Source organism: Harpia harpyja, chromosome 13 (assembly GCF_026419915.1).
Source record: "Harpia harpyja isolate bHarHar1 chromosome 13, bHarHar1 primary haplotype, whole genome shotgun sequence".
NCBI classification, from domain to species: Eukaryota; Metazoa; Chordata; class Aves; order Accipitriformes; family Accipitridae; genus Harpia; species Harpia harpyja.
Genome location: NC_068952.1, coordinates 28,396,485 through 28,423,361, shown reverse-complemented (window position 1 = coordinate 28,423,361; position 26,877 = coordinate 28,396,485). Strand labels below are relative to the sequence as shown.

The 26,877-nt window shown below is 40.8% G+C and overlaps 1 protein-coding gene across 7 annotated transcripts in view; it reads right to left on the bottom strand.

The window, feature by feature from the left end:
* Positions 1–24,079, bottom strand: part of MEMO1 (mediator of cell motility 1) — a 29,842-nt gene extending 5,763 nt beyond the window's left edge. The window contains exons 1-7 of one of the 7 annotated variants that reach the window (XM_052806826.1): positions 23,881–24,079; positions 11,703–11,784; positions 9,365–9,433; positions 7,303–7,415; positions 5,852–5,963; positions 4,750–4,892; positions 3,499–3,575 (exon numbers count right to left, since the gene is read on the bottom strand). In XM_052806826.1, coding sequence (XP_052662786.1) covers positions 3,499–3,575; positions 4,750–4,892; positions 5,852–5,963; positions 7,303–7,415; positions 9,365–9,433; positions 11,703–11,784; positions 23,881–23,941 — 657 coding nt within the window. In that variant the 5' untranslated portion in view covers positions 23,942–24,079. Of the gene's footprint in view, positions 1–3,498; positions 3,576–4,749; positions 4,893–5,851; positions 5,964–7,302; positions 7,416–7,971; positions 8,089–8,800; positions 8,881–9,364; positions 9,434–11,702; positions 11,785–11,964; positions 12,170–20,590; positions 20,682–23,880 lie in introns of those variants that run through there. The other 6 variants (XM_052806822.1, XM_052806827.1, XM_052806823.1 and 3 more) reach the window with 6 other exon arrangements.
* Positions 24,080–26,877: the final 2,798 nt, after the last annotated feature.

The window sequence follows — 26,877 nt, the reverse complement described above, 5'->3', positions numbered from 1 at the left end:
TATGCAGTTCATCCCAGAAAATGCTAACAGAGCTCCATACATCACAGATTGGAGAAAATCCATAGGAAATGGCTATTAACACATATCCTATAAGCACTCAGCTGTACTGAACTTTTCATTCTTTTGGATTTAAAATTCACTGTGGCAGAGGAGCAAAGATGACCAAGCTTGTTCCTCGGTCTAAAATGGTGTTGAGGAACAAAGGAAACATTTTTGTCAGGTTGTATTTTATTTTTCTAAAAAGCAGAAGTATGAAGCTAATCATTTTCAGTATTCAGAATAACTCAGCTGAGCATTGTTTAAAACAGAGTTAAAATACATGACAAAACCCACATGATAAAAATGCAAACCATCACACAGTTCTGCAGTTTATCACATGGTTATTATGGCACCACATAGAAATTGCATATCTCAGTTAACCAGACACTGTAAATGGCATCTACAATATCCTAGCACAGTGCACTTAATATGATTAAAAGCAGTTACATTCTTAAATACTATCCCCTATAGGATCAAGTATCTACAAGCTTACAAAAACAAAACAAAACACCCACCAAAAAAACCAAAACAAACAAAAAAAACCCCAACCCAGAGGCTTATTTTATACTATACTCCAATAATGCTTTGGCTAGTTAAGTTTAAGTTTGCAATCAGTTACTTCAGCTGCTTCTTCATACTTAAAAAAATAGAAACCAGTAGCACACTTATGGAAGTAGAAACAAACTTGGTCTTAGCACTAGCCATTCCAACTCTCTTTGCATGTGTGAGTCACTCAGACTAGAAGATAAACAACCAACAGGAAAATTACTGGCTGGGCACAGCAGAGAGAGCAGGGTGCTGGCCATCCAGGCAGAGAGTCGTGGTCTTGCATTATGCCCAAGCTAAGAAGCCTTCCCAGGCTGGAGCACTGTGGAAGGTGCTGACACACCATAGTGGCACTTGCAGAAGCCACCAGAATTCAGCAATTCATCAGAGTCACCTGAGAAGCCACTCGTGCTGTGCACAGCTCCTGCACAACAACTGCTGGTTGTTCCTGCACGGCTCTCCTCACCCGCATTATCTTCTCCCTTCAGCATTTAGGGTAACAGAATCCCCCTATTGACTCAAGTGAGGCATAAGGTTTCACAAATAGATATAAAATGAGCAACCTGGCAATGAAGACTGAAGCGAGCAGTCTGCATTTTCTGGCTAGCCGTAATCAAAAAATAATTACTCTTCAACATCTTACAGAATACTCCCTGCTTTTATTTAAAAAGATGGTAGGTATCAGGTTATGATATACAAACAAATTATTGCACATCAGCTGCTCAATTATAACTCTTCATTTGAGGATTCTTCCTTCAGGTACCCCTATTAACCATGGGGCTGTTTACTCCTTTCACCGTCAATTCACAAGGTACACTGTGGTACCTCCAGGGTAACAGCGGTCACATTAAGAGTTACCATGGAGAAACCGATGTCTGCCCAGCAATATTTACTACTCTGTATTTTTTTTTATGCTGGAGTCTAAGGGCTCTAACTTAAAATCACAGCAAATAAGATTTCTCACAGCGGTTACCGGGTTAGTAAATCTTCAATGCCCAAAGCGTTTAGCGTTGTTTATGCACTAGCCAGGAAAATCATCGTGCATCTGTACTTAAGGTCCAGTCTAAATAAAAAAAAAAAGAGACCATTGTCCTCCCACAAAGGCATTTCTAAGGAAAAGAAATTTCATCTTAACCCAGAATACCTTCCTGCTTACAAAGCGCTCACCCAACTGCTTTCCTAGTTAGGTCCAATAAAATTATTGGGCCAGTAATAGCAGAGGTTAAAACCTCTGATGGTTTCAGTACAGTTTTGTCTCTATCTTAGTATTATTTTCTCTGTGGAGAGGCCTAGTGGTTACAGCAATATGAGTTTCTTTAGCATGCCAAATGACATTAAAAAATTCAATACTTATCTAAGGAAACAAGAAGTAGCTGAGTGGGGCATACAAAATTGAATAAACTCCTTCCAAAAGCTGGAGAAACGTGACAGGGAGATCTTTGTGGCATTGTGGATAGCGTCCCAAGTGTACCCACAATACTGCTAAAAAGAAATTTCTGAAATTCACCGAAAGTAAAACCTACTCTGTACAAAGCTTGAATACGGAGTCATGTGTTCAGACATGGCATTATATAAACAGGCAAAAAATAACCACAGTATACTGCTACACAGCATGTTTAGTTTTCCAGTTAAACTTCAGACTGAAAAAGTATTTTCATAGTTATTAAACAGTAGATATCATTTTCAATGTTACAAAAAATGTCATCTCCTTTTGGCTGAATAACTACCAAAAGAAAGAGTCGGTGCAGCAACATATTCACTAAAAGTAATTAAATGCCAAAGTCCAGTCTTTCTACAAGCTTTCACCACAGAAGTTAACAAGGGGAAACTAACGTTTGCTAATGCACCTTAATCTGTTCTCCTGCAAAAAACACTCAGAGCTGCAAATTCTGGGACTCTGTAGAAAAACACTTGTCTTTATAGAGAAACTTCTCAACTGACAACAAGAATTATTAAAAATGGGATAAACAGAATGAAGGCAAATTATTTACTGTTTCTATTCCAGTGATGAATAGTGGAAAAACAGAGAGATTAATATGGATACGCAAAGCAAAAAACTCCAGAGATCTCTCCAGCAAATAGGATTTATTCCTTTAAGACAAGGAAAAAAATTAACATGCTCCAAATAATGACAGTTTTCTCTTCTAACATATTTTACAGAAGTTACATAAATGATCCAACTAGTTTTAAAACAGATTTTAAGGTTACGTATTTCCAGAAGAATTACTTCTATTCCATGCCTTAAGTATAGTCTTGAATGCTAACACAATTTTTTTCATTTAAAAAGAAATCCTTGGCTCCTGTGACTGCAAAGAAAATGCAACAGAATTGGCATCGTGATGTTTATGTATTTAGCATTCCTTTCAGCCATTTGCCAAACCCAGAATGAAGTATGGTCTACTGCTTTTCCCCACCACCTACTACAGAATAAGGGGCAAGGGGAAGACTGCTCCCAAGGAAATGGCCCTACAGTCTCTCCTCCTCAAAATGGATGTTGCTGAAACCATTAGCATAATCACAATGCTGTTTCAATATGCAGGTATCATAGCTATCGAGCCTGAACTAACTACCACAATACTCGATTCATAACTCTTACTGTTTCTCTAAAACATGAGAGGGTATGTGGACAGGAATTATATTACACTAGGGCATTTTAGGTAGGTGAACATGCATTTATTCTCATAAATTATGCTTACTAGATTATACCCGCAATATATTGTGCGCAGTCAGTAAAATGGAGGATACTAGCTAAAAACAACAGCTAACTTCTTATTGTGGTAAACAAAGGAAAAGTATACATTCAATAAAATAGCTAATCTATAATATTTTGTTAGAGAAATTTCTAAAGTGTTCAAAGAAATGTAATGTACAGGAGAAATTTGTTAGTTATTTCCACCAAATCTGAAAACTTACCATTTTATCTAGGTGCTCAATGGATCTATAAATTTCTCCTTGGGATTCATCATAGTAACTGTAACGGAACCTCTGACCTTGAAACAAAAATCATGTATAAAATAAAAAAGGGAAAAATCGTAGCTAAAACACTCCCTAATACTTACTAAATAATTGAAATTATAGTATTTGTAAAGTAGTAATCTTCAGTTATTTTATACTTTTTAGCTCCACTGAGAAAATTCTAGGGCAATCATGAAAGTAGCAGCCCAGAAGCAAAGTAAAAAATACATGACGGGCAGCTATATTCCTAAAGAAAAACCTACTATGTAGAACTGACACTGCAGTATCACTTATTAATTGCCTGTTATTGCCTTGGAATCCAATTCTATAAATTTAAAAAGTAAAGCAACATTTCATTTTGCTATCCCTCTTGACAAAGTCAACCCTGGAGTCAGCTACTTCTGCTTTCACAACAATACCCACAGTAAATGAAGGTTAAAAGAAAAAGTTCATGATAATTCAATGAACAGTTCTAGATGATTCATTAGCCACAACAGAACTCAGGTAATTCTTATATACCTCCACCTATTCCACAATTCAAAGACGAGTAAAATATGCACTTAATTACGTAAGTTGACCAAAGATGACAATAAAAAAAAAGGGAAGAAGGTCTGTTGTGCAACATAAAACATATCTTTCTGAAGCAGTCCCTTTTCCAGCTATTATCACACTTAAAAGAAAAATAAAGTGTTAAAGCAGGACAGCAGTCAAGGCTTCTGGAGTCTTTATAGCTCTGCCACCAAGATGAACTGGGATAGCTCTGGTGAATTGGCATAAATACTCCATCTGCTATCTTACCCAGCAGTAAAATGTACAAAACTTAATTCCGTCAGAGGGATGTTGCCATGTCCAGTGAATTTTTAGCTAATTAGTTTTGCAAGTTGCTTTGAGATGCTTAAAAGAAGAGTAAAAAGAGCAAGAAACTTCAGACACTTATTTCATTGCAACGGTAAAGAGATGCATATGAACCCATACACCTTCACCATTTATTTCCTCCACTACACTGAAAACACATTACCACATCGATATTTTTCATCTATTGTTTCAGATTAAAAAAAGAAAAATCCTTTTTTAGCTTTACAGAGGCATTTAAGTTTGAAAGATACATTTGCCAGAAGTTAACATGTTCAATGTTTAATAAAATACTTTATTTGAAAATCACTACAAAATATTCATCATACTGTTATAATGAAGAGATGTGCAACTTACCCCAATGGCAAAAGTCAGAAGAAACCACAAAGAGGTTACTAGGATCAGCTAGGTATTTACTGAAGAGTTTTCCAAATTCCTGCTCTTTTGACTCACTCAGTGCTCCGACCAACACAGGAATAATAGTAAACTCATCCTTATGGCTTATAAGCAAAAGAAAAGAGGTTGTAATTCAAGTAACAGCTGAAGTTTTTTCAGGGCTTGTTAACTGAAATTGCAGTATGTTTTAAAAGGGCACTACTGAGTTGAAGATACAGTTAATTTGGTAAGCTCATACTAGGAAGTTGGTTTAGAACCTAAAACTACTTCAATTTCAGGAAACAAATCCCCCCCACCAAACAGCATTTATCTTTGCTGCAAAGTGAAAACACCAGGTGAACAAAAAGACAAGACATAATGAAACCAGCACCAAAGTAAGAATGAAATTCTCCTTGTAGAGATGCTGTGCAAATGTTGGGTAATTTTCCAACGTACATGAAAATGCTGAAGATAGCACCCAGATGTACACTGATATTCCAGGGAAAATTAAAAATACTATGAAAGACAAGTTAAAAAAAAAAAGACAGGGGGAAAAAAAAATAAAAACAAACCCCACCACAAATTGACAAAAATTATCACCTTTAAAGAAAAAGTACTCAAAGTACTCATCTGAAAGAACAGGTGTAAACAGAACCTCTATTTCAAAATTAGTATTAAGGCTCCAAACAAACTTTAAATCCCACAGAAAATACCTATTAGTATTTGCACTTCTTTCAGAGATGCCTTGCAAAGAGCTATTGAGAAAGATTCATGAAAGCATGTCTAATATTAACTCTATTAAGCCAATATAAACATACAAACTTGTTTATAAGGGGTGTTCCAATTTCAACATTCAGGTGTTTGCTCCGTTCACAGTTTTATTCCAGCAACTAATCCTAGTCTCTGACCGTCTCCTCCCTCAAATTTTTATTGGGGGGTGGGGAAGTGTGAGTATTAGACACCATATAGAGTATTATATACCATAAAGGGTATTATTACTTCCTACTGCACTTCACATGTAGTTCAAACATTTAATGCACATAATACTCATAATTCTTGTAGAAGAAGTAATTAGCCTTATTACCTTTCCATGGCTTTAGCAGTGTAAGGCAAATGCATTTCAATACTGTGTTCATCTTCATCTGTCTGTAGGGACATACGCTCAAACATTCCAGTCTTCCACAATTCTCCATAAACTGAAATGAATTAAAGATTAATTTTTACCACTTTTTTTTTAAAACACTGTAAAGCAAGCAACAGTGCATCTTTAGCAGAACAAGCCCACCATGCCAAATTACTTGCCTCCAAGGGCTGTCATCATAAACCACTTGTTTTTAAATAAATTCAGGATTAAGATTATGTTCAAGTCATTAAGATACAAACATTAATTGATTCAGTTTACAAAGTAAGTGTGTTAAATCAGTGACACCTTGTTAGTATATTAAGAAAGAATATCAGTTATGATACAAAATATAAGTAACACAAATAAAACACATTTGAAAATATGCATGCATTTGCCCAGTCACTGAATTCTTATTTTCACAAACTATACCATCATATGTTTAAAAAAAACAAACAAAAGAACCTGCTGATCATCTGAGCCATTGCTGGATGTGTTACTATTCAATACAATTTATTATTAACTGAATCATGAAATCTAGAGACAGTGAAAACTGATTAAGTAATCCACATTTGTAAGTTATCTTTTCTGCTCTCAAATGCGCTTGGTGGTATGCAGACTCATTATGAAAACTCTCCACTCGAAAAATTTGATGTAGGGCTGTGCCTCCTTCTCTACTCCATAAAGGAGTTCTACAGAAACTGAAACATTTGTTACCTAAGGAAACTTCTGCAGGCACTATGTAGAAAGCCTGAACTAGCTTGCTTAATCACAGTTATGATGAAATAGCAATACATCTGCACTAACTGAAAAAGGTATTGTATTATTTAACTCAAAACACATGAAAGTCAAAATATCAAATTTATCTTCATCGCACCTTTAAGCTTAGTCTGAAAGACTGGTATTTCATGGATTAACAGTTTTTAAGTTCTGTAGGCACTCTGCCAGTTGAAAAAAAAGTCACATGCAATAATGTACCCAAATAAAAGCAGCTTTTTGTTCCTCTATCAGAAATAAACCAACTAAAGCACTATCTTTTTTTGCAGACAGAGTACTTCACAGAATAATGGAGCATGTGTGTAGTGGGCTATTATTCAAATGTAACACTTTAATTTTGAGATCCCTTTTAAAGATCACTTGTCGAGAGCCACACACTCATAATGGAAAAGATGAGCAAAGATTGAGAATTCTTTACTTGCAAGAGCAAGAGAAATGTTAAGGTTATAATGTAGCAATGCCTGCAACCACCCTTCTTTCAGAAGTTAGCTTTCATTGCAGTAAAAACAGATTTATACTTGTATGCCACTTAAAAGCAATGAAGTGCCCAACAACAAGAGAGTCCTTGGCACTGCAGTACCACAGTTAATACTCAAGCCTCAGCAATCTTCAAGACGTAAGCTTTATCATGCACTTACTCTTTTGGTCAATTCGGAGATCATACAGAGGTGTTCTATAAATGTCCACACTGGAAAGTGCACATCGGGAAAGGGGCACGTGATGGGAAGGCCCAAGAATGAAAATTTTTCGGCTACAACAATTAACACAAAAGCCCACAATTTAGACAACTGCAATTTGTAGTACAGAGACTTGGTTTAGAGTAACAAGTTTAATAAAAATGTACAAAGTGATACTTTCTGGTGGTTACCAATAGTTTTACTCTGCTGTGTGTAAGACCACAGATCAATCCATAGCCTAGCCTTGCTCGGTAACTCAGAAATGATCATGAGATCAGTTCAATAATGCTTCCCGTAGCCTTAAATCTCTTAAGCAAGTTATACATCAGAGGGCAGTCATCAGCTAGAAACCTGTCTGACTGGACTCATTTGGAGGCTGAATGATGTGCTATAGCCCCTTAGAACAGATCTTTGGATTCTCTCTTTGGATCAACACAACCTTCAGTTACATACCACCTTCAACAACTACACATATGCACCCTCAAATGAGGATTATGGATTTAACATCTATTCAGAGCTTTTCACTTATTTACTTGATTACCCTTACTTCAGATTTCACCAAATTCAAATTAAAGTCATTCTCGAATGCTGTTTTTATCCAGCTGTTGCATCAACAACAGAGACTTGGACCTGCACATTTGTAGCTTTAGCTGATACTGCAAGCTTTCACATGTCATCATGATGTTATTTCATCAAGTCCTCAGTTCCTGGCTGTTGATTAGATGTTAAGGATCTCCTGCCACAGGACTTAAAGAAAAGAAAAAAAAAAAACAACCTATAGGAAATTCAGCTTTTCAAATTCAGGATCATATCATCTTGTTTCTGGCACTGAACTAAAGGGGTGGGAGACACGTAAAGATTTTTTTTTTTTCCCCCTTACACGAGTGCTATAGCAAGCTATACTAAAATACTAAAACATTTTACAAAGCTCATAAAAACAAAATATCCAAATGTGCAATACTTCGGCTGAAAGATGAACTCTAAACATCCCATGCGGTAAAATAGCAAATGATCCAAAAAGTTCAATCAACTCCACGCCACTGAACCTGGGGAATGCAACTTGTTCTAGAAATTTTAGAGAAACTAGTTATCTGTCACACCGTAAGTTATCTTTACTTTGTTCACAATAGTTTGGAACCTATTGTCTTTGGAGAGCATTCCAACGTGTTATCTCATAAGCAACTGATAGACATAGCCAGTTTTTATATTAACATTGCAAAATACATACTTTGAGTAAATACTGGAGATGTTTTACATTTTTGTCATTTAAAAAAACGTTGCAGTCAGCACAACACAAAAGAATTATATTCCTTTAACCTAGAATAACTGGATTTATATTTTCAGAGGCAGGCACAGACTACAATAGCGTGCTGGGTTTTTTAGTTTTTCTTTTTTTAAACTGTTGTGCTGTTAGAAACAAGTCCATTTAAAATTATTACAACAAGTAACTTTCACTGACTTCAAATGTTATATACACACACTGGTCACTTTCTCCACAGCAGAAGAGAATCCTGGTAGCATTCAGCTCATAATCCTGCACTGAAAAACCAATGCAGAATCATGATCAAATATTTTAATACACTTAACCAAACAAAACCTCCCAACAAAAACAAAACAAAAAAAGAAACAAAAACACCCTGCGACCAGTAAAAAATAAACAGCTTGGGCTTTTGTAAAAGCAGTGGAACATCAAGCAATAAAGTAAATTAAATATTATTACCTGCAAAAAGAACACTTTTAACCCCTCCCTTCTAAAAAGTTAGTAACCAATAATTCCTCAATAATTTTTGAAAATACTGCTTTACATTTTCAATTTCAACAATATTATTTTTTTCTTTTGTAACATCCAAACAATTTGAACATTTGTGATGTTAAAACAGAAAGGATACATAAAAGACTAAAAAGAGTATAGAATTAAAATTTGAGTACTTCAAGGTATAAGAAAGTACAGAGAACATTCAACTTCTCAGAGAACTGCAATGGCATTGTCTTACACTTTGTAAAGTAAAACTTTAATACTTACGTAATATTAGGATCCACTTGTTTGTAAGCATGGGCTGCACAAGATCCACAATAGGTATATCCTGCATGGCTGCAAATCAAGGTGTACAAAATGTTAACATGTTAAATATTGTTTAACACCTTAAATATGTTGATATTGCTATTAGATGGTAACATCTTAAATATTATTTGTCCCCAATGAGCTAGAAACAGTGATCCAAAAATCAACTCCTGAGAGAGCTGGAGAGCACTGTTGCAGTACTGACTGTACGAGACTGTACGAGACAAAGAACTATCTGCGACCATTTACTTGAAAGTTAGTAAGCCTCCAGGTCAAAGCACCTTTCGTTACTTGTAAAAGATACCAGTAGGCACACTACATAACTGCATATTATCAGAAGCTCATGAAAATGCTGAGAGCACAGACAGGGGACAAGGGAACAGCAAGCTGCTGGAGAAAGCTCTGCTAACCGCACTCAGTAACTGAATACAATGACAGTAGAGGGGTCTGGCAAAGAGAGACTACACATTACAGCAGATAAACAGAGAATAAAAATGCTCTGCCATTGAAGAAGAATACCTCAGCATTAGAATGAACGGGCACAAGGAAAGGAGCAGAACGCAGCATGGTAGCTTTTACTGCAGAGAATGCAATACATGCTTTATTGTTTCCTATCACTCTGGCCTAGAGCCTTTCTCCACCTGTGTTCCTGTGTGTGCTCCAAGAACATTAGTAATTTTTCTGACTACTTGTTTCAAGTATCACATCCAAATCGTAAGACCTATTCCCCTCCAGACTGTTAAAAACAGAAGACTCAGTTTACGCTGCTAAAAGCATTAATTCCAGAGAACGTTCATTCCCCAGGGTCCCAGGCCAAGCGGCAAAGAACAGCTCACAGTCACTCACCAGCATGGCCACAGCAGAAGGCCATGCCCACATTGCACAGCGCTTGGGCCGTATCACCTCTGGAGCTCGGCTGGAGCGCCTGTGACCCTAGCTCAATAGTTATCATTTATTTTGAGTAAGTATGTGCAACAACACAACTAGAGCTTTCCAGATGGTCTTTTTATACAATGATACTGAGAATGATACGTGCTGCAAGTCCTCGGACATACAGGATGTTTGAAGATACAAGTTCCCCATTGACAGGACTGGAGGATTTTATATTTATTTATACATATGTATGCTCGCATGCATGTATATTCACCCACAGAGTGATACCTGGAGCAAGTTATCCTCAAAATTACCCTGGGGTTTTACTTCTGTGTCACTTGCCTCACTCATTCTAAAGAGCTCATAAAGGTACTAACATACACACTAAGGGGATAAACAGGAGACTGGGACCTAGTGAACCAGCAAGGTATGTCATTTGACAAAAAAAGCCAAAAAAATGTCAAAAAAGCCTTCTGAAATGTTCCCTCTGCTACAGCCTTCTTCAGTCTTTCACAAAAATATTATTAGCCATATGCCACTTTACAGGTGGGAAAACAAAGGCACGGCTAATGAAACAATTTGGTGAGACCACAGGAAGACCTCCAGCAATTCTGGAAAAAGAACCCAGGTTACCTATTCTGCAGCTGAAAGGCCTCTTTCCTGACATTCCTGCGAGAAAGACTAAGGCAGATGTGAGACAATTTCTTCTGCACATATAATACTATTATGGAATACTTCAAACATTATGTCAATGCTATGTTAGCACAGGAAAAACATCGTATTTAAGGTGCTTTTTCTAGTGTTTCCTTCCAACTCATAATAAATTGGAATGACCAACATACTTTTCTTATTATATGTCTCAACTATTTTCAGGAAATTCCATTCTACCTAAATAGTTTAGATGATCCCTATTTCTGCTGTGGACAAAAAGCCCCAAACAAAACCAAACTAAAATAACAAAAGTAAACCATTTTGGATAGCTGAATAGTGTTTCATTACTTTTTGTTTTAAGCTTTGCTAAGTTTTGATTGGGGGGGGCGGGGATGCTGGAGTTTTGTTTGGTTTGTGTGTTTTGTTGTTTTGGGGTGTTTGTTGGTTTTTTTAAATAGGTGTAGCTGTTCTATAGTAGAAGTGCACTGAAAGAGCTGTCACCTTAGACTACCACTCCACTAATACACCTCTTACCTGTCTTACTGAATCACAAGTGAATATTATGTCTGCTGTCCATCAGCAAAAGGAAACTAATCATATACCAAAATGTGCACATTTCTTCCATTCTATGCCATATCCAAAATACTTATTTAGAAACCACACAACATTCCTTTCAGCTAAATACTAGCTTTCACCAGTTTTCAAAATCACTCAAAATAAAGAAGCATTTAACCAATCAAGTATTATATGTACTAAAAACAGATTTCAAACTTACGGTGCAATAATGGCTCTAGCAGGTCTTTTTGTGGACTGTACTTGAGAAAGCCAACCTTCTAGTTGTGCATTCAGCTGGGGTCCTATGAAGAGACAAGGAAGTACTGAAGCCATAAAAGAATCTAAAATACCTAAAGAATTAATAAATAAAGTCCAAAAATCCAACAGATTTAAAATAATCTTAAACATTAAAGCCTATGTTTAAATCTCAAAAAAAACCCCAAAACAAAACCAAAACCCAACCAAAACCAAACCAAACATGCCTGTAATGTTGGAGGTTACAGTAGGAAAGTTGCAACCTCCTAGTCCAGGAAGTTCATTTATTGCACATCCAAACATGCACTTATTGTTCCTTGCTCTGTGGACTGATGCACATACTATTTCATCATTAGAAAGGATGGCTGCTGGTCTCAAAAGAGACGCTAACAGATGATTGATTCTTCTGGTAACCATATTTGCAGAATTCAAAAATAAAAATTAAGATGACCTATACCAAGACAGCCCAATATGGGAAGATGATATAATACAAAGACCTTACAGACTGACATGATAGCCAATGGCTATGGTATTTAGTCCTTTATTATTATCAAGCAAGCATAACAGCAGAACACAAAGGACACTGTAACCTGGAAAAACTGTAAATACACAGGAAAAAGCTAAAAGTGAGAAGACACCATGCTTATACTAATGCCTTAACAACTTCAATCAATCAATATTTACAAGTACATAAACTTCTTGGCAACATTAACTTTGATAATTGGTCATCCAATATTTAACTTTTTTTTTAAAAAACTAAATTCTGTACCTCAACAAGTGGCAAACATTCTCAATTCAATTAGCTGACATGGTAAAAATGCCTTCTAGAAATACAACATTAAAAACAAAACACATTTTGGTTATCTACCATCACAAAGAAAACTTTTTGATGTAAAGCTATTCCTGAAGAAGCAAGTCTGGCAAATACAGTGCAACATTCTTTATATTAAAGAACACAAAGTTTCAAGTAAAACTCATTCAGCTGCTATTTTTACAAGTAACATATCATTAACAAAGAGAAAAATAGATGCACTTTTTTCAGTTGACACTATGCTTTTGACAGAACTGTATGTCAGCAGAGTTTATCTGTAAAGTATGGTGCAGTAAGCCGCTATTCTTCTACCATGCATGTTGTAGATTTTTGTATCTTCCCCGTGCAGGTGTAAACCCACCAACTGCCAGAAGTCGTCAAAACCAAATTAAATGCCTGAAACTGTTTCACAGCTATGTTTCAAACAGCCCAAATCTCAAGCTGACAGCTCTCCACGAAGCTAACAAGAACTACAGAGAACCAGAGCAAAGATGTCAACTTTTGCAGAATCCAGTCAGTCACTCACCAGTGATAGCCAAAAAGCTTTCTCTAGAAAACCTGGGGGGGTGGGGTATCAAAGCCACCATTTTTTATACAAAACTTAAATTCATGTGTTTCATTAAGAAAAAGGACAACTTCTGTCGTTGTAAAGAACCCTACCTTCTTACATGAACAAAGTGAACTCATGCAATGCTGTTTCCCTAAGCCTACAATCACCTTGAATGTCTTAGTTGCTGTCTACAGATCTAACAAGGCAAAAGAGTGACGTTGATTAGCCACTGTCACTCCTGTAATAGTGACTTTGTGAAATTATGAAATTGTCAAAAAAACCCCAGACACCAATTTTGCTCTGCTGCTTCTGTTGCTTGGTGAAATTACAAGCAGCAGAGACATGCAATAGAGGTAAGGATAATGACGTCTTAGAAAATGGATGCTGTTGCGGAGGCTAAGTAAAAATAAATAGATCTCTATTTCCATCCTCTTTCTAAGCTACTAGGAGACAAAAAAAACAGTACTCTCTTACAGTCTTACCACTCTTATTTTTTATATACTTGAGAGTGAAGACACAAATCACTTAAAAAAATTTGACTCCCTAATTCTCCCAAAGGATGTAGAAGGATAAAGTACTTTCTGAATGAAGCTCTTTAGGAGGACACAGTTATTTCCTTTTCAAACACCTACTCCCCAGAGACTTAAATGGAACATGGCTCTGCCCCACCTGACCTCTTCTCCTCAAAGATGATGATCCACAGGCAGCACAACAGCAGAAGAGCCAGAACCTCTCAAGCAAAGCGAGACACCCTTGGGACTCTCTTCCCCAGCAAGGCACAGTGCTTGGCCCTCCTCCATCCCTTCTTTAGCAAGGATTTTTGATTAAGAAGGTGGTTAAGGCGATTTGCCTTTGCTTAAGACAAATCAGGTAACTTGCTGAACAGTTTAAAGACGAAGTTCAGAATCTCTGGTAATTTCCTAAAATTCCATATGATTGTTCAAATCTGGCCAAAACTTCTGATCTGACAGTGCAGTAGCAAAGATGCCCAGATTTGCTTAGTCTGCTATTACATACACTCTGACAAAGTAACAAACATTTTTGTCCTAGAGGCAGTAAAATAACAGATCTGTATGACCCAAGGGATGAAACTTCTGTCAGTGTTTACTTAAGGACCAGGCAACACATCTGCTTTCAGATTTTCTTCCCTTTAATGCAACTACAAGGTGCCTTTGTAAATCATTAACTCTGACCTAATGTACGTTTCCATTTCAACTGATACTTATTTGGACTATTTTAATAAAACATGTAATCAAATCTCTCTCTCCAAAGGACTAACAGAAAGAGAGAATGGAGAGTACAACATATCCACCTGACCTTTTAGCTAAAGAGAAAAAAAAAAAAAAAATCAAACAGCACCCACATGAACTTACAGGAATGTAGCCTACCTGCAGCTTCCTATGCTCACAAATACTTTAGGGGGGATATTCTAAAACTGTAGTTTTCTTGTTACCAACTTAGCATCAGCTTTTTGTTGAAATGTTCAGAGTTTTTCTTCCAATTTCTCAAACATGGCAATGCTTAAGGCTAAAGTCAAAATATTTGAATTAAATAAAAATACAAATAAACCCACATTATCACAGTATATATGCTCTGCCATATGGATTTGTATTATAGGAGATGAGTAGTTTCCTCATGAAAAGCTCTGTAAGTAAGTTTTGTTCATATGTAAATTAAGTTACACTGGAAAAATGTCTTTGCAAATAGTTACTGAGATAACTGTGGTAAATATCCATCTCCTAAGCTGACAAGCACGGATGAGGAATAGCGCTGCCGCCTATGTATCCTCCAGCTGCAGTGGTGGGAAGTAGGAGAGGTCCCTGCTCCTTGAGCCGCAGGTGGAAAGCTCAGCTTGAGAAAGCTGGCAGGATGAGTGCAACAGAATTTTTAAGGCTAACCCAGACAGAAGGACAGAAAGCCTTATGGATGCAACTTCTGGATGCAACAATCGATACACTTTAGCATTAATACTGTAAGATCAGACCTTGTATTGATTAAAGGAAGATTAGGTGGCAAAATATGAGCTTCACTGAAGCACATAACATTCAGATCTGCATTTCAATCCTATGAAGTAAAGTATAAATGTAGGTATGTAACTAAAGAATGCTGACATTATTATCTGTGGATATTTCACATCCTGTTTTGTTCTGGAAACCGGCAGAAGTTATGCCAAATTAAAAATAATTTCAAGCACAGACCAAGCCTCCACCAGACAAATTTATGGATACAGCTACAGGCAGCATTTATTCGAATATCTTGCCTAAAAGGATAAATTATTTTTACAATCAACGTTATCCCCTCACAAAGCACTAGAGTAAGTAAGGAATCCTTCCTTCCACGTTAAATGCATGCCAGTGTTACCCAATGAATAATGACTCAAAAGACATCTGGTAGTCACACACACTTAGGTTCATCACCTCAATTTACAGCTGTCATGGTCCAGGCTTTGTGGGTTAAGCCAAACCAGCACATTCTTTCCACAGCCAAGCTCACCTCGTCACATGAGGCTGAAATGCTTATATGCCAAGTGTCAACACAAATATAATGGGAACTTGTTCCTGTCCCAGCAGCCCCCATTACTAGGCAAAACATACCTTTTCAGATTGGCAGGGAAGATGCAGTGCTTGCTCCAAATCGTCAGTCTCAGTGAATGCTTTTTTTACTGGAAAAGCATAAGCCTCAACCAAAATTCAGAGCAGCACCAGGGAAAACTGCTCAGGTCTCCCTTGGTTGCACGTGTATAGCATTTGCAGTAATGCAAGTTATGCTGGAGCACAAGGACAGTAACGCCGCAGTCCCCAGCTTCCACATTTCTACTTGACAGCTTTTACTTGTCTAAGCACATCTCCTACCTTATAGGAGCCAACATTTTTTTCTGAGCCTTACTCCTTTTATCTTTTAACTACCTTTACCCATTGATGACAAAGTCTACACCTTAAAAATACTTCTAATAAATATTACAGCATATGGACTAAGAAGTAAATAAGTCTTTATTCTTGTAGGGTGTTAGAAAAATCAAGGTAAGTAACAGTGAAACCTTGGGGGCTAGCACACATTTAGTTTAATAACTGGAACTAAGGGAACTCCTCTCTCCACAACTTTGAAGGTAAATCCAAAACATTTAATTCAATTGTCAGGCAAACTCCAATCTGAAACATGACAGAGGACTAACTAGTTTCTCTTCTTAGTTAAAATTGCAGAAAGTATAAGGATTGTTTTAAAGAACACAGGCCCCACTTAAAAAAAAAATATCTCTTTCTCACTGCAACAAAAGCCAAATCCTTGAATAAAGAACAAGTTTTATCTATGCAAAGACTAGGATCTGTCAGAAATAGAAGGTGATTTCCAACAACTCATGTTGATGGGCACATTCTCTGCTGCTAGTTTATACTCTCTTCCAATACTGAATACTGATGAAACGGTAAAATCAGCCTATAAGCAAGGCAGAAATTTACTTATGCAAACTATAGGACTGGGGAAAAAAAAAATTAAGATACAAATAAAGATTACACTGATGCTACACAAGCTCCTATTCTACACGTTGTAAGATGAACATAAAACAGCAGGTAATGCTTGAATGGGGGAAGATAAAACTGAAGCCACAACAGAAACATTGAAATCCACTTCGGTGGCAGTTCTCACTTTTATGTCCCAGTTTTCCAGTATTCCACTAGCATTTTAATTTCCTTTACTGGAAGTTATTGGGAAATAAATAATCAAACTATAATGCCACTCGTTAAGAATTATCAACCAACATACACATACCTAGCTTTATAAAATACCTCAGCAGTTACATCATTCAGAGATCCAAACAAATGTCCTTCTGTTTTATAGCTCTGAGAGAAAGTGATTTTGGCTCTAATACATGCTAAATGTAACCTGAATTTGTGAAAGTATTCTGAAGTACTTGCAGGCCCATTTTAATAATACCAGGAGTGCACCAAATGTAAAGCTCTTTTTCAACTCCAATTGTACAGTAAAAGTTGAACCTACACTCTTGGAATATCTTGATTCTGACTGTATTGAAGTGATTTGGCTAGAAAGAATAGCCTGGAAATTATATTTTAAATTATTCTGGTATACTTTTGCGATATACAATGTTAAATAATACAGTTTGCGTATTAATACTGTGTTCCGTGATTAATCCATAAAAAAGCCAGTGATGACACATCCACTTTCCCCATAAAAAAAGATAGAAGACCAAAGGGAGAGAAACATTACATTTAGTATTTAACATTGCAAAGCAAATACCTTACAAATTTGCAAGACACTATGATTGTTGTTGTTCACAGATTGCAAGGTAAGAACTTAAGTTAATAGCTGTATTTGCAATGGTTCAGCTAATGTCACAACATTCAAGATTTCATGATCAGTACATTAATTATCTTGCTACTGCAGAAAGCTCCTTTCACTGCAACAGAGAACAGGTCAAAACTTTCTCTCATTTCAGTAACCCTCACATGCTTTTTTATATTTTTTCCTGGATCCATTTGTCTGTGACCATCTACAAACAACACAGTGATTCATTACTTGTACATTACATTTATGAAAGAGCTGTGATGAGTTGTTCCAATTTTGGGGAACATGCCAGGCGTCTTGGCACACCAGAGTTAAGCACTTTCATAAAAAGACTGGTTTATGATATAGTGACCATCTTCCTCAACCCCTCATCTGCATTTATAGTCTAACACCACACAAGACTGCACACATTATTTCCTTCTAGCCACTTCAGCTGCCACTTCAGATCCAACACACTACAGAGAAGGGTTTCTGCTCTAAGTTAAGGTAGGACGCAGCCCCTCAGAGGGTCAGTGAAAGACATCCCAGCAGCAGTGTTTGCCCTCAGAAACCATGGGCAGCAGGCCTGCTGAACAGCTTACACATATTCAGCAACATCACAGCAGAGCAGAAACAGCTGTAACCAATGTACACACTTTCTCTGATGCTGATGAGAAGTTCCAGTTCGCGCCAACAAGCACACAAATTCTGGGATTACATCACTATTTGTTAAAACGGACACTTTCATGTCACTCTCCAGGGCCCCCAAGCCCTGGAAGGTGCAAGTGAGAAAAACTGTACTATCTCAGAATCACATTGCCATTGCGTGCTGAAACTGGCTACCTCAAAGAGCTATTAACAGAGAGTTAGTGGGTTTTGGAATCAGAAAAATCAGTATTTGGTACAAAGGCAGGAAAAAAGCATTAATGCAGGTCTTATTGGGGATACAAAGGAGTAGAAGAGACTGCAAACGTGCTAAAATACTGGCCAACTTTGAGAGAAACATCATTTCTAAACAGATCATTCATGGCACACAACTGCCTTTTTCATTTATTTTCTGATCTGCAGAAGTTCTTCGAAGTATTATCCTTTCCAGCTAACCTAGACACCATCATGCACACCTCAGCCCGAAAGACAAGGTCTGAACATCCCTGGCCGCATGTTAGCCAGTCAGCAGAAAACCAACTCTGAACACAAGAGTACCATGAAATTTAAACTCTCTTCAAACATTTATGTGGAGACAGACCATTTACTTGGCTCATCATAAAAAATAGCTTTGAAGACAATAAGCACAATGGCCTTTCAAGTTGACACAGCAATTACTCTGCCAACTCACATTTGCATCAATAAGCGTATGGAAATTAAGGTTCTCCTAGTTCAAACAATTTGGCATAGGCTACCAGAAAGCACACCTCTGACCACTATGGCTTGGTTAAGGGGAACAGAGAAATAAGCCATACTTAATACAATGACAAACTCGTTTTGCAGGGCAAGTTTCAGATCATGTAATATTGTTATTCACACACACTCTCTCAATTCGATTTTACTCCTGTGATTTGGAATAGCCTACTAAAAACCTTTGTGTTTTGTCTGTATCAGCATGCCCCTGACTGAGGAAAAGTTGAGACAAGAAGTCTTATCAAACACTTTAATGAAGAGTGGTACAGTATTCAATTAGCACTTCCAGGAGCCACGCAAGGCAGCCCAGCTGCCAGTGGATAAGCCATGTTAAGCACCCTAATGTGTGACATCTCACTTGTAATGGCATGCTATACAAGAAAAAAGATGCACATAAGCTAATGTTTATTTTCATTTCAGAAATGTATGGATTGATTCCCCACAGAACTGCTTACCACTTACAGAATCAACTCACATGGAGGAGTAAATCAGGAGAGAGCATCCACATGCTGTCCTGCAAATAGTCCATGCTCGGGACAGCATGTTATTCCCGTTATATTTCAGCTGCTCCTTTGGTATCTAGGAATGCATCTGTCCAGCATTCAAAATCATGGAAAATTATGCCATTTTTAAATTGTCCTTAATCTTCCTCTTCCCCCTGCTGGTCAAAATCAATTTCTCAAGAGGTCTGGACACTAGGTGGTTGAATTAACCCAGCAGGAGTGGGACTTTCTTCCAAAAATAAATCAGAGTGTAATATTTTTCACCACACAACAGTGATACTTTTTTTTTAAACAATATATATGACAGCAGTGCAACAGGGTGATACTTCTGTTTACATGGTATGCCTTTATCTCATTTTTGCAAGTGTTTTTAGTGGCCACCATGCACCAGGCTGCCAGTCCACAGAAGCAATGGCATGCCACATACCATTTTTAACTTTTTTACAAGCAGACATATAGATCAAGGTCTGCCAGTGAAAAAATAGGTTATTTAGACCAGTGGCCTACTATCAGCAATGGTCATAGAACTATGTCAGTTTGGAAGCTCAGCTGTAAAGCTTCCCATATTCAGTGCTGCTGCTAAGTAGGAGGAGGAACAACTGACCAAACAGACTTCATTGTTAGTTTGCTGCCAGACAAACGGTCCACAGCTCCACATCTAAAGTCCATTAAGATGCTACACAAACTGACATGGAATGAACATGAACTTCCACACACCAAGAATTCTAAAGGAGAAGATACGATGATAATTTTGGTCAAATTTTTCACACTGAACTCAACTGCAGAAACTTCTTACGGAACTTGCTTTTAAAATTTTTCTTTACAACAGCAGATTATGGATGAAGAACACAGGGGAAGTCAAATGCTAACACGACCGCGAAGCCCATCTTCCCCTCCCTGCTGCCCTTCTCAGCTTCATCAAATGAGTAGGAAACAGTGAGCTTTCTGCCTGGGACCTCACTTTCCCTCCAGTAACAAAGTTGTTTACTTACAGTTAGATGTGACATTCTAACATGTGAACATGCCTGGATGTGCATAATTGCACAGCCAGTCTCATCTGCTCTAAAATGTTAATTAGCATCATACAATTAGATGATGTATTTGCACTAGAATGTAGTGCTTGTTTGTATTTTCCAAGGCTGAACCTAAGCAGTGCATATCCCATAGCTGGAGAAAATAGGGGAGTGAGGGTCTACTTTGAGCTGAAGCAATTGCTGGCCCACAGAAATCAGCAGTCTCTAAAGACAAGAAGTGGTATTTCTTCTAAACCCTCTTACATTGACCCTCCACGAAGAGCAGTAATTCCCTCTTACTTGGTTGTGGCTTCACCTCTGATATTGCTTCCACTCCTGGAGCGCAGAGGAGCCAGCTAATCCAGTTCAAGGACATCCTCTAGCCACGAAAGCTGGTTTGCATTCTGGATCCATCCTTTGTCCTCTTCTCCCTCAGTTGGCTTTGGCCCTTATTTCCCAGGGCTGACTTCTATAGCCAGATCTCACAGATAAAATTTTTTTAAGCATAGCAATGGGTGCTCTACTTCTGCAGTCAACCCCACCCGGATCCAGGACGCCATGCATCATCCTGGATGTTTTGTTGATGTTTTACCCTCAGGTACCAGGCACCTCAGGATAAACTGCCACTTAAAAACCTCATCCCCACACAGCCTCTTTAAAATGCTTTCAGACATAATGATTTTGAACACATCCTTCAAAAATCACCTTTCTCATTACCCTTTCAGACAGGATCATCTTGACTATGGAGCAGGATGAGGGTTTCAAGGGCATCCGCTTGCCCTGTGTAATCAAACTCAGCTCTGGAGAAAGAGAGCAGTTTTCAGGAAACTGGAAGCTTAAATGCTAACCAGTTTATATATAACCCAGCAAATCGCTTCTGGGCCGAGACGGTAAGCACGAAGAGAGTAGGTAGGAGGACTTGACAATGCAGTCCCTGGAGAATCGTGGGAACGCACTGAAGAACTACCACAATTCAAACTCTAATCCCTGCCTCAGCTCCATCCTTGAAGCTATACAGGTTGAAACCACGTGGTAAAATCCAGATTTTCAAGTGGTACAATTGAGGAAACAAGCCTATGTTACAAGTTTGAAATAGCTGCTGACGTGAGTTTGGACTAAAATACAGGAAGATTTTAAGTTAAGTTTCCATGGTGAACACATATCCTCTTGGCCCCCATTTGTCTCCTCTTGAGTTTTGATGGACCCTTCTAAATGGCACACAAATATTAGCTTCCAAGCGACGAATAACAGGTAGTCCCTGTCTTGCTGAACAGGGAGAATTCCTGCTTTCACATAGCCTACGTAAACAGCACAAGATAGTTCTATAGGAAGAGACATAAATAATGCTCTTTTCTTGTTTAAGGAAAACCTACAAAAGAAAACAAAACACACTTCCCAAAACTCCAGCCTATACAACATTAACAACCACTTACCCCCACCACACACACTGTGACAGTTACAATTTAACTTGTCAGAAGTACAGTCTCCATAACTCGCTACAACATGATTCAGTTGGGGTTTTCTCGCACAGTGTAAGTGTCTGGGCAACCATCCCACACCTCCTCAACAAGCAATACCCAGGGGGCTGCCCAAAAGCAACAGGAGCAACATGCTTTTGGATGTCAGGCAAGTAGTACTGGCCGAACTAGTCACACAGAATTACCAGGGTGTAGTCTAACAAAATTAGGCACTGAATTTTTATAAAAAAGAAAACAGCCAAACACAGCATCTATGCCTCTTAAATTGATTATGGGGAAAAAAAAAACAAAAAAAATCTTATTTGCAAGTATCCAGCAGTAACTTGGTATGAAGTCCAATGTCAAGCAAACTACAAAATTTATGTGTAAGGTCATCTAGCCATTCCACTTTGCAAATCATTTTTCTACCTTATTCATAAATGAAAATATAAATAGCACAAGCAAGCTGGGAAGCGTTACCACAAAGCTTCAGTGTTTGATGTCTTTGCGTGTGTTTAAATCTATACCTTTTACATGATTTTGTTTGCTTTCTGTAAACAGAGTACCACCTACCTTTCTAGACCACTGGAAAAAAATGTAATTGCAAGCTATTGACAATGGATGAAGATTTGAGACCAGTTTTGTAATGGACACAACAGTTATGTTTGGAATATTACACTCGGAAGGAAAACAATTATTCTCTATTGTTGTCTCAAAACTGCCTACCCACCATTTGAAACCCAGCTACTTATCTCACAATCTGCCTCTTCCTGTGTTACCCTCCTCCCTGCATTTCTTTCCTTCCCTTTCAATTTTTGCCTCATACCTTGTTCATTAATCTGTGGAGGAGAGGGGAAACTGCACATATTATGGCCAAGAGAATTGTATGACTTTTCACATCTAGTTCTTCTTAAATGTCAGTTTAGGAACCTGAGTGCATCTCTTTATTTTTGTTTTTAAATTGTATCCCTCCCTCCCTCTGAACTATTCTCTACCACAGCCTCTTGTTCGTCTAAGCTTGTTCACCTGCAGTTTTGTAATGATCTTTACTCCTGAGGCCAGTAAAAGACCACCCCTTACAAATCTCCTTATTAACAGCTCTGAAAATACAAATATGCATCCTATCCACAACAGCACAGTTCTGCCCCAAAACCCAACAAAACTTATTTCCAAACATACGTGCTACCAAGCCATTATGACAGGCTTCTGTCTTTTTCTGGGAGGGCGAGGGGAGCAGTAGTCCTCCCTCCACTCCGCCATGTCTTTCTTCTATTCTTTTTCTGCAAACGCTACATTTTTAAATGGATGGAGCCCATTCTGTACCACTGCTTTATAACTTTTCACTACTACTAGAGAAAGCGCTCTGGAAGAAAAGACAGAAGCTCATCTTGGACTACAAGAAGTGAAATAAACCTCCTTATTTCCCCCCCACCCCATCACCTGTCTTCTTAACCCTGCAGAACCCCCCCAGACATCCCGTGTTCTCTCAGGAAAAACAAAAGAAAACAAAACAAAAACCCCAAACCCAAAAAACCACAAGAGCACTCCAAAATACCGAAATCCGTTCGTGGGCCCTCACACCGACTAAGTGCAATATTCGGTATGAGGCACGACGCGCGGGCTGGCTCTACCACCCCTGCCTTGAGGCACGGAGTGGCAGCGATGCGCGGCTCTAAACCAGGGGCGGGCACGCACCGAACGCCCGGGGGGGCCGACCGAGCCCTGGCCACGATCAAGCACCGGTTTTCCCGGTGACGGGTGCCGCTGCCCCGGTGCAGGCTCCCGGGCCGGGCCGGGCCGGGCCGGAGGCGGCAGGCCGGTCTGCTCAGCTGACCGAGACGCACGCGACGGCCACCGGATGCACGGCGGCACCCCCTCCCCGGTTCCGCCCGCCCCCCCGGGCCGCTCTCCGCCGGCAAGCCGGGCCCAGCAGACACCCCCCCCCGCTCACCGGGCCCGGGAGAGCCGCGGCCCCCGGTCCCCCCTCGCCCGCCATGTGCACGGCCGCGCCGGCGGGGGCGTGACCGGCGGCCCCTCCCCGCGGCCGGTACCGGCCACGGCCCCGGCCGCGGCGCCGGAAAGTGCTGATTCAGCCCCCGCCCCCCGCGGCGCTGCGGGCCGCGGCGCCGGTACCTGAGGCTGTGTACCAGCTGCCGGCGTGGCTGGCCTCCCGGCAGAGCACCCGGTTGGACATCTTGGTGCCGGAGCCGCCTATGGTGTTCGGGGGAGGCGGTGGGGGACGGGCCCGGCCGCGGCGGCGGCGGCGGCGCTGCTCCCCCTCCTCCCCCGGCACGGCCCGGGCCCCGCGGGCGGAGGCGGCGCTGCCGGCGGCGCCTCCGGGCGGGCGGGCGGGCGGCGAGCGGGAGGGGGGCGCGCGGAGGCGGCGGGCGGGGCGGCGCGGACCGGGGGCGCGGTGCCGGGCTCGGGCGCAGGCGGTCGCCCCGCGGGGGGGGGGCGCGGAGGGGGGACGCGGGGACAGAGGCCGAGGCCACCGCCGCCGCCGCCGCCAACTCCGCGCTGGCAGGTGGGGGGGGGGGGGGGCGCGAAGAGAAGGAGGCCGCGGCAGCGACTGGGTTTGGCCCGGTGCGGCTCCCGTGGACTAGGGGCCGCACAGGCGCCGCTCCCCCATTGGGCACGAAAGCAAAAGCCTCGCCGCCATTGGCCGCCCTCCCTCGCCGTTCCCGCCCACCGCTTTGACAATCCCGAAATGGAGCGGCGCCGCCTCGTGGGGGAGGGGGCAGGAAGGCGGGGTTGGGAGGGAGAGTTCCCCTCGGATTCGTCGGCCGCGTTGCCGTGGCGATCGCTTCTGGCCCCGCTGATTGGCCGGGCTGTGTCTCCGTGGTGGCAGGGAAGATTACGAGCGCAGGTCAGATGAGGGGAGGCCGGTGCGGGGTGGGGGGAGGGGGCGAGCGGAGCCGAGGGGGAGCTCCGCCCCGCCCCGCAGCCCCCCCCACCCCCCCCCCCCGCCCCGGGTCGCGGAGGGCGGTGGCGGTTGCGCTCCCGTGGCGCCGCCGCCGTTGGGGGGTGCGCAGCCGCCGGGCACCCTCCGCGCCCCCGGCCCCGCCGCCCGCGGGTAAGGGGCGCGGAAGCGCGGCCGGCTGCCGGAGCCCCCCCGCTCTGGCGCGGCGTGGCGTGGCGGGCCCCTGCCTCAGGGGCCAGGGGAGGAGGTGAGGGTGGGCGGCCTTCTCGGGGACGAAGCGGCGCTTTCTGGTGCCTGGGGTTGCCCCCTTGCTGTGAGGAGAACATGGTGCCGCCTCCGCTCCCCCGGTGCCCGGCACGGGCTGTGGGAGCAGTTCGGCTTGTGAGGGCTCGAGGGGCAGAGCATCGTTTCCCGAAGGCAGCGGTTTCGGGCTGAGAGAACAGGGAGTTTGCTGGGCTGGAGCTGCTCCTTTCTGAGCTAGCACAGTTCCTTTCCTACGGCTCCCTGCCCGTACCCTTAGGTCTTCGGTACCGTGGCACGCGGCGGGAGTACATCTGTGTAGAAGTCTCCAATTCTCCTCACCTTAATCCTTCCCCACCCCTTTAATTTAATGGACTGCCGCCTTGGAGACATCAACCATAGCTCAAAATAGCTAAAAAGGCAGAACTGGAAAGGGGAGTGTGGCCAGTACAAAAGGGGGGAGGGGAAAAAGCAATTTTAGCCACTGACGTATGACATGCAACCAGGAGAGAGGGAAGCCACAACAGGAGAGATGAGGGGCTGCAGCCATTAAGGCTGACTGATGCTGTTGTGAGGTGGAGAACATAGGGGCCAGGTCAGGAAACGCTCTCCTCCCCCTTATGTCATTTTATTCTTTGAAAAGTCCTCCAACCATTTATAAATGCATGCAAAATACAGAGCTTTTGTTGGTTTTTTTAACAGTAAAACAAAGGAAACGGGGGGGACAAAGGTATTGTTTGCAGTACGTCTTGAAGATCAAAAAGGCTCGTGCTGCAGATATACGGCTAATGTCATTTTTATCAGTGAGGATCCTCTGCACCCATGACACTGGCCTCCCAATACAGCTGAGGGGCAATAAGGACTGGAGTCTCCAATTAATAATATTTGTAATAGGTTGTCATGAGAAAATGGGGCCCAGCTATCCCAGCAAATGTCTAATGTTTTATGTAGCCTTCACTGCTCTATCTATCCTTATAGTATTCCATTGTTATTTTACAAGTAGTGTGTTGAAAAAGGTTGATGTGGATTATAACTGCTGCCTAGACTGGAAGAACTATCCTGCCTGACTGCTTTAACATAAAACTGTATTGGTAGTTGTGATACCCATTTATAATTCTCAAATCTTTTACATAAACTTCACTACTGGGAATAGTTCCTGAACTGACTACTAATCACTCAATAAAGTTAACTAAATGCAGCAGAGGATAAATTTTACTCCATGGGGAAAAATAAATGTTGTGATTATATACTTACAAAAAAGGTCATGCCAGCATATAGTTCAAGTTTCTGATGCACCGTTGTCCCAGAATCCACCAAGAGCAGTTAGAGGAGGCTGCTAGGAGGAACATCTTAGGTGAACTGGAGGTTAAAATAATTTTTAATTATCTGGTATTCCTTTCTACCATTTAGAGGAAGAGCTTTCATCTCCTCTAAGTGCTTCCCCTCCAATGAAAATATAAGAACTTCCAAGTGGTAATCTAGATGGCTTAATGAGTAGAAACATTTTATAAGTATTTTCTTCTGGGTTTACCACCTTTCTTTATGTAGTGTTTTTTTCTTCTTCAGCTTGCCTTTTAAAATTTCTTAAATATATTTATTTTATTATTGTTGCTGCATACCTCTTGGGCTGGATCCCTTTTCTCCTTATGCTTCATTTTTAAGTTTCTTTCTCCCTTGCTTTCCTTATTAACCTTTCTTTCCTCGTGGTAGTTTTTTCTCACCTGGATTAGGCGTAGATTTGGATTAAGTTTTTACTTTATGTAATGTGAACATAGTATCCATATAGATGCAGAGGAACAACTGGAGCTCAGTGTTAGCAGTCGTAGAAAGCACAGGCTTTTTTGCTAATCCTTAGATTGTGACACACACCACAAACACCGTGGCGGCCTGTTTTCCGGTGAATCTCTGTCATTCTCTGTTATCAACTAGCACTCTCAATCCAGAGCGCAGTGAAACTGGAGGACATCCTC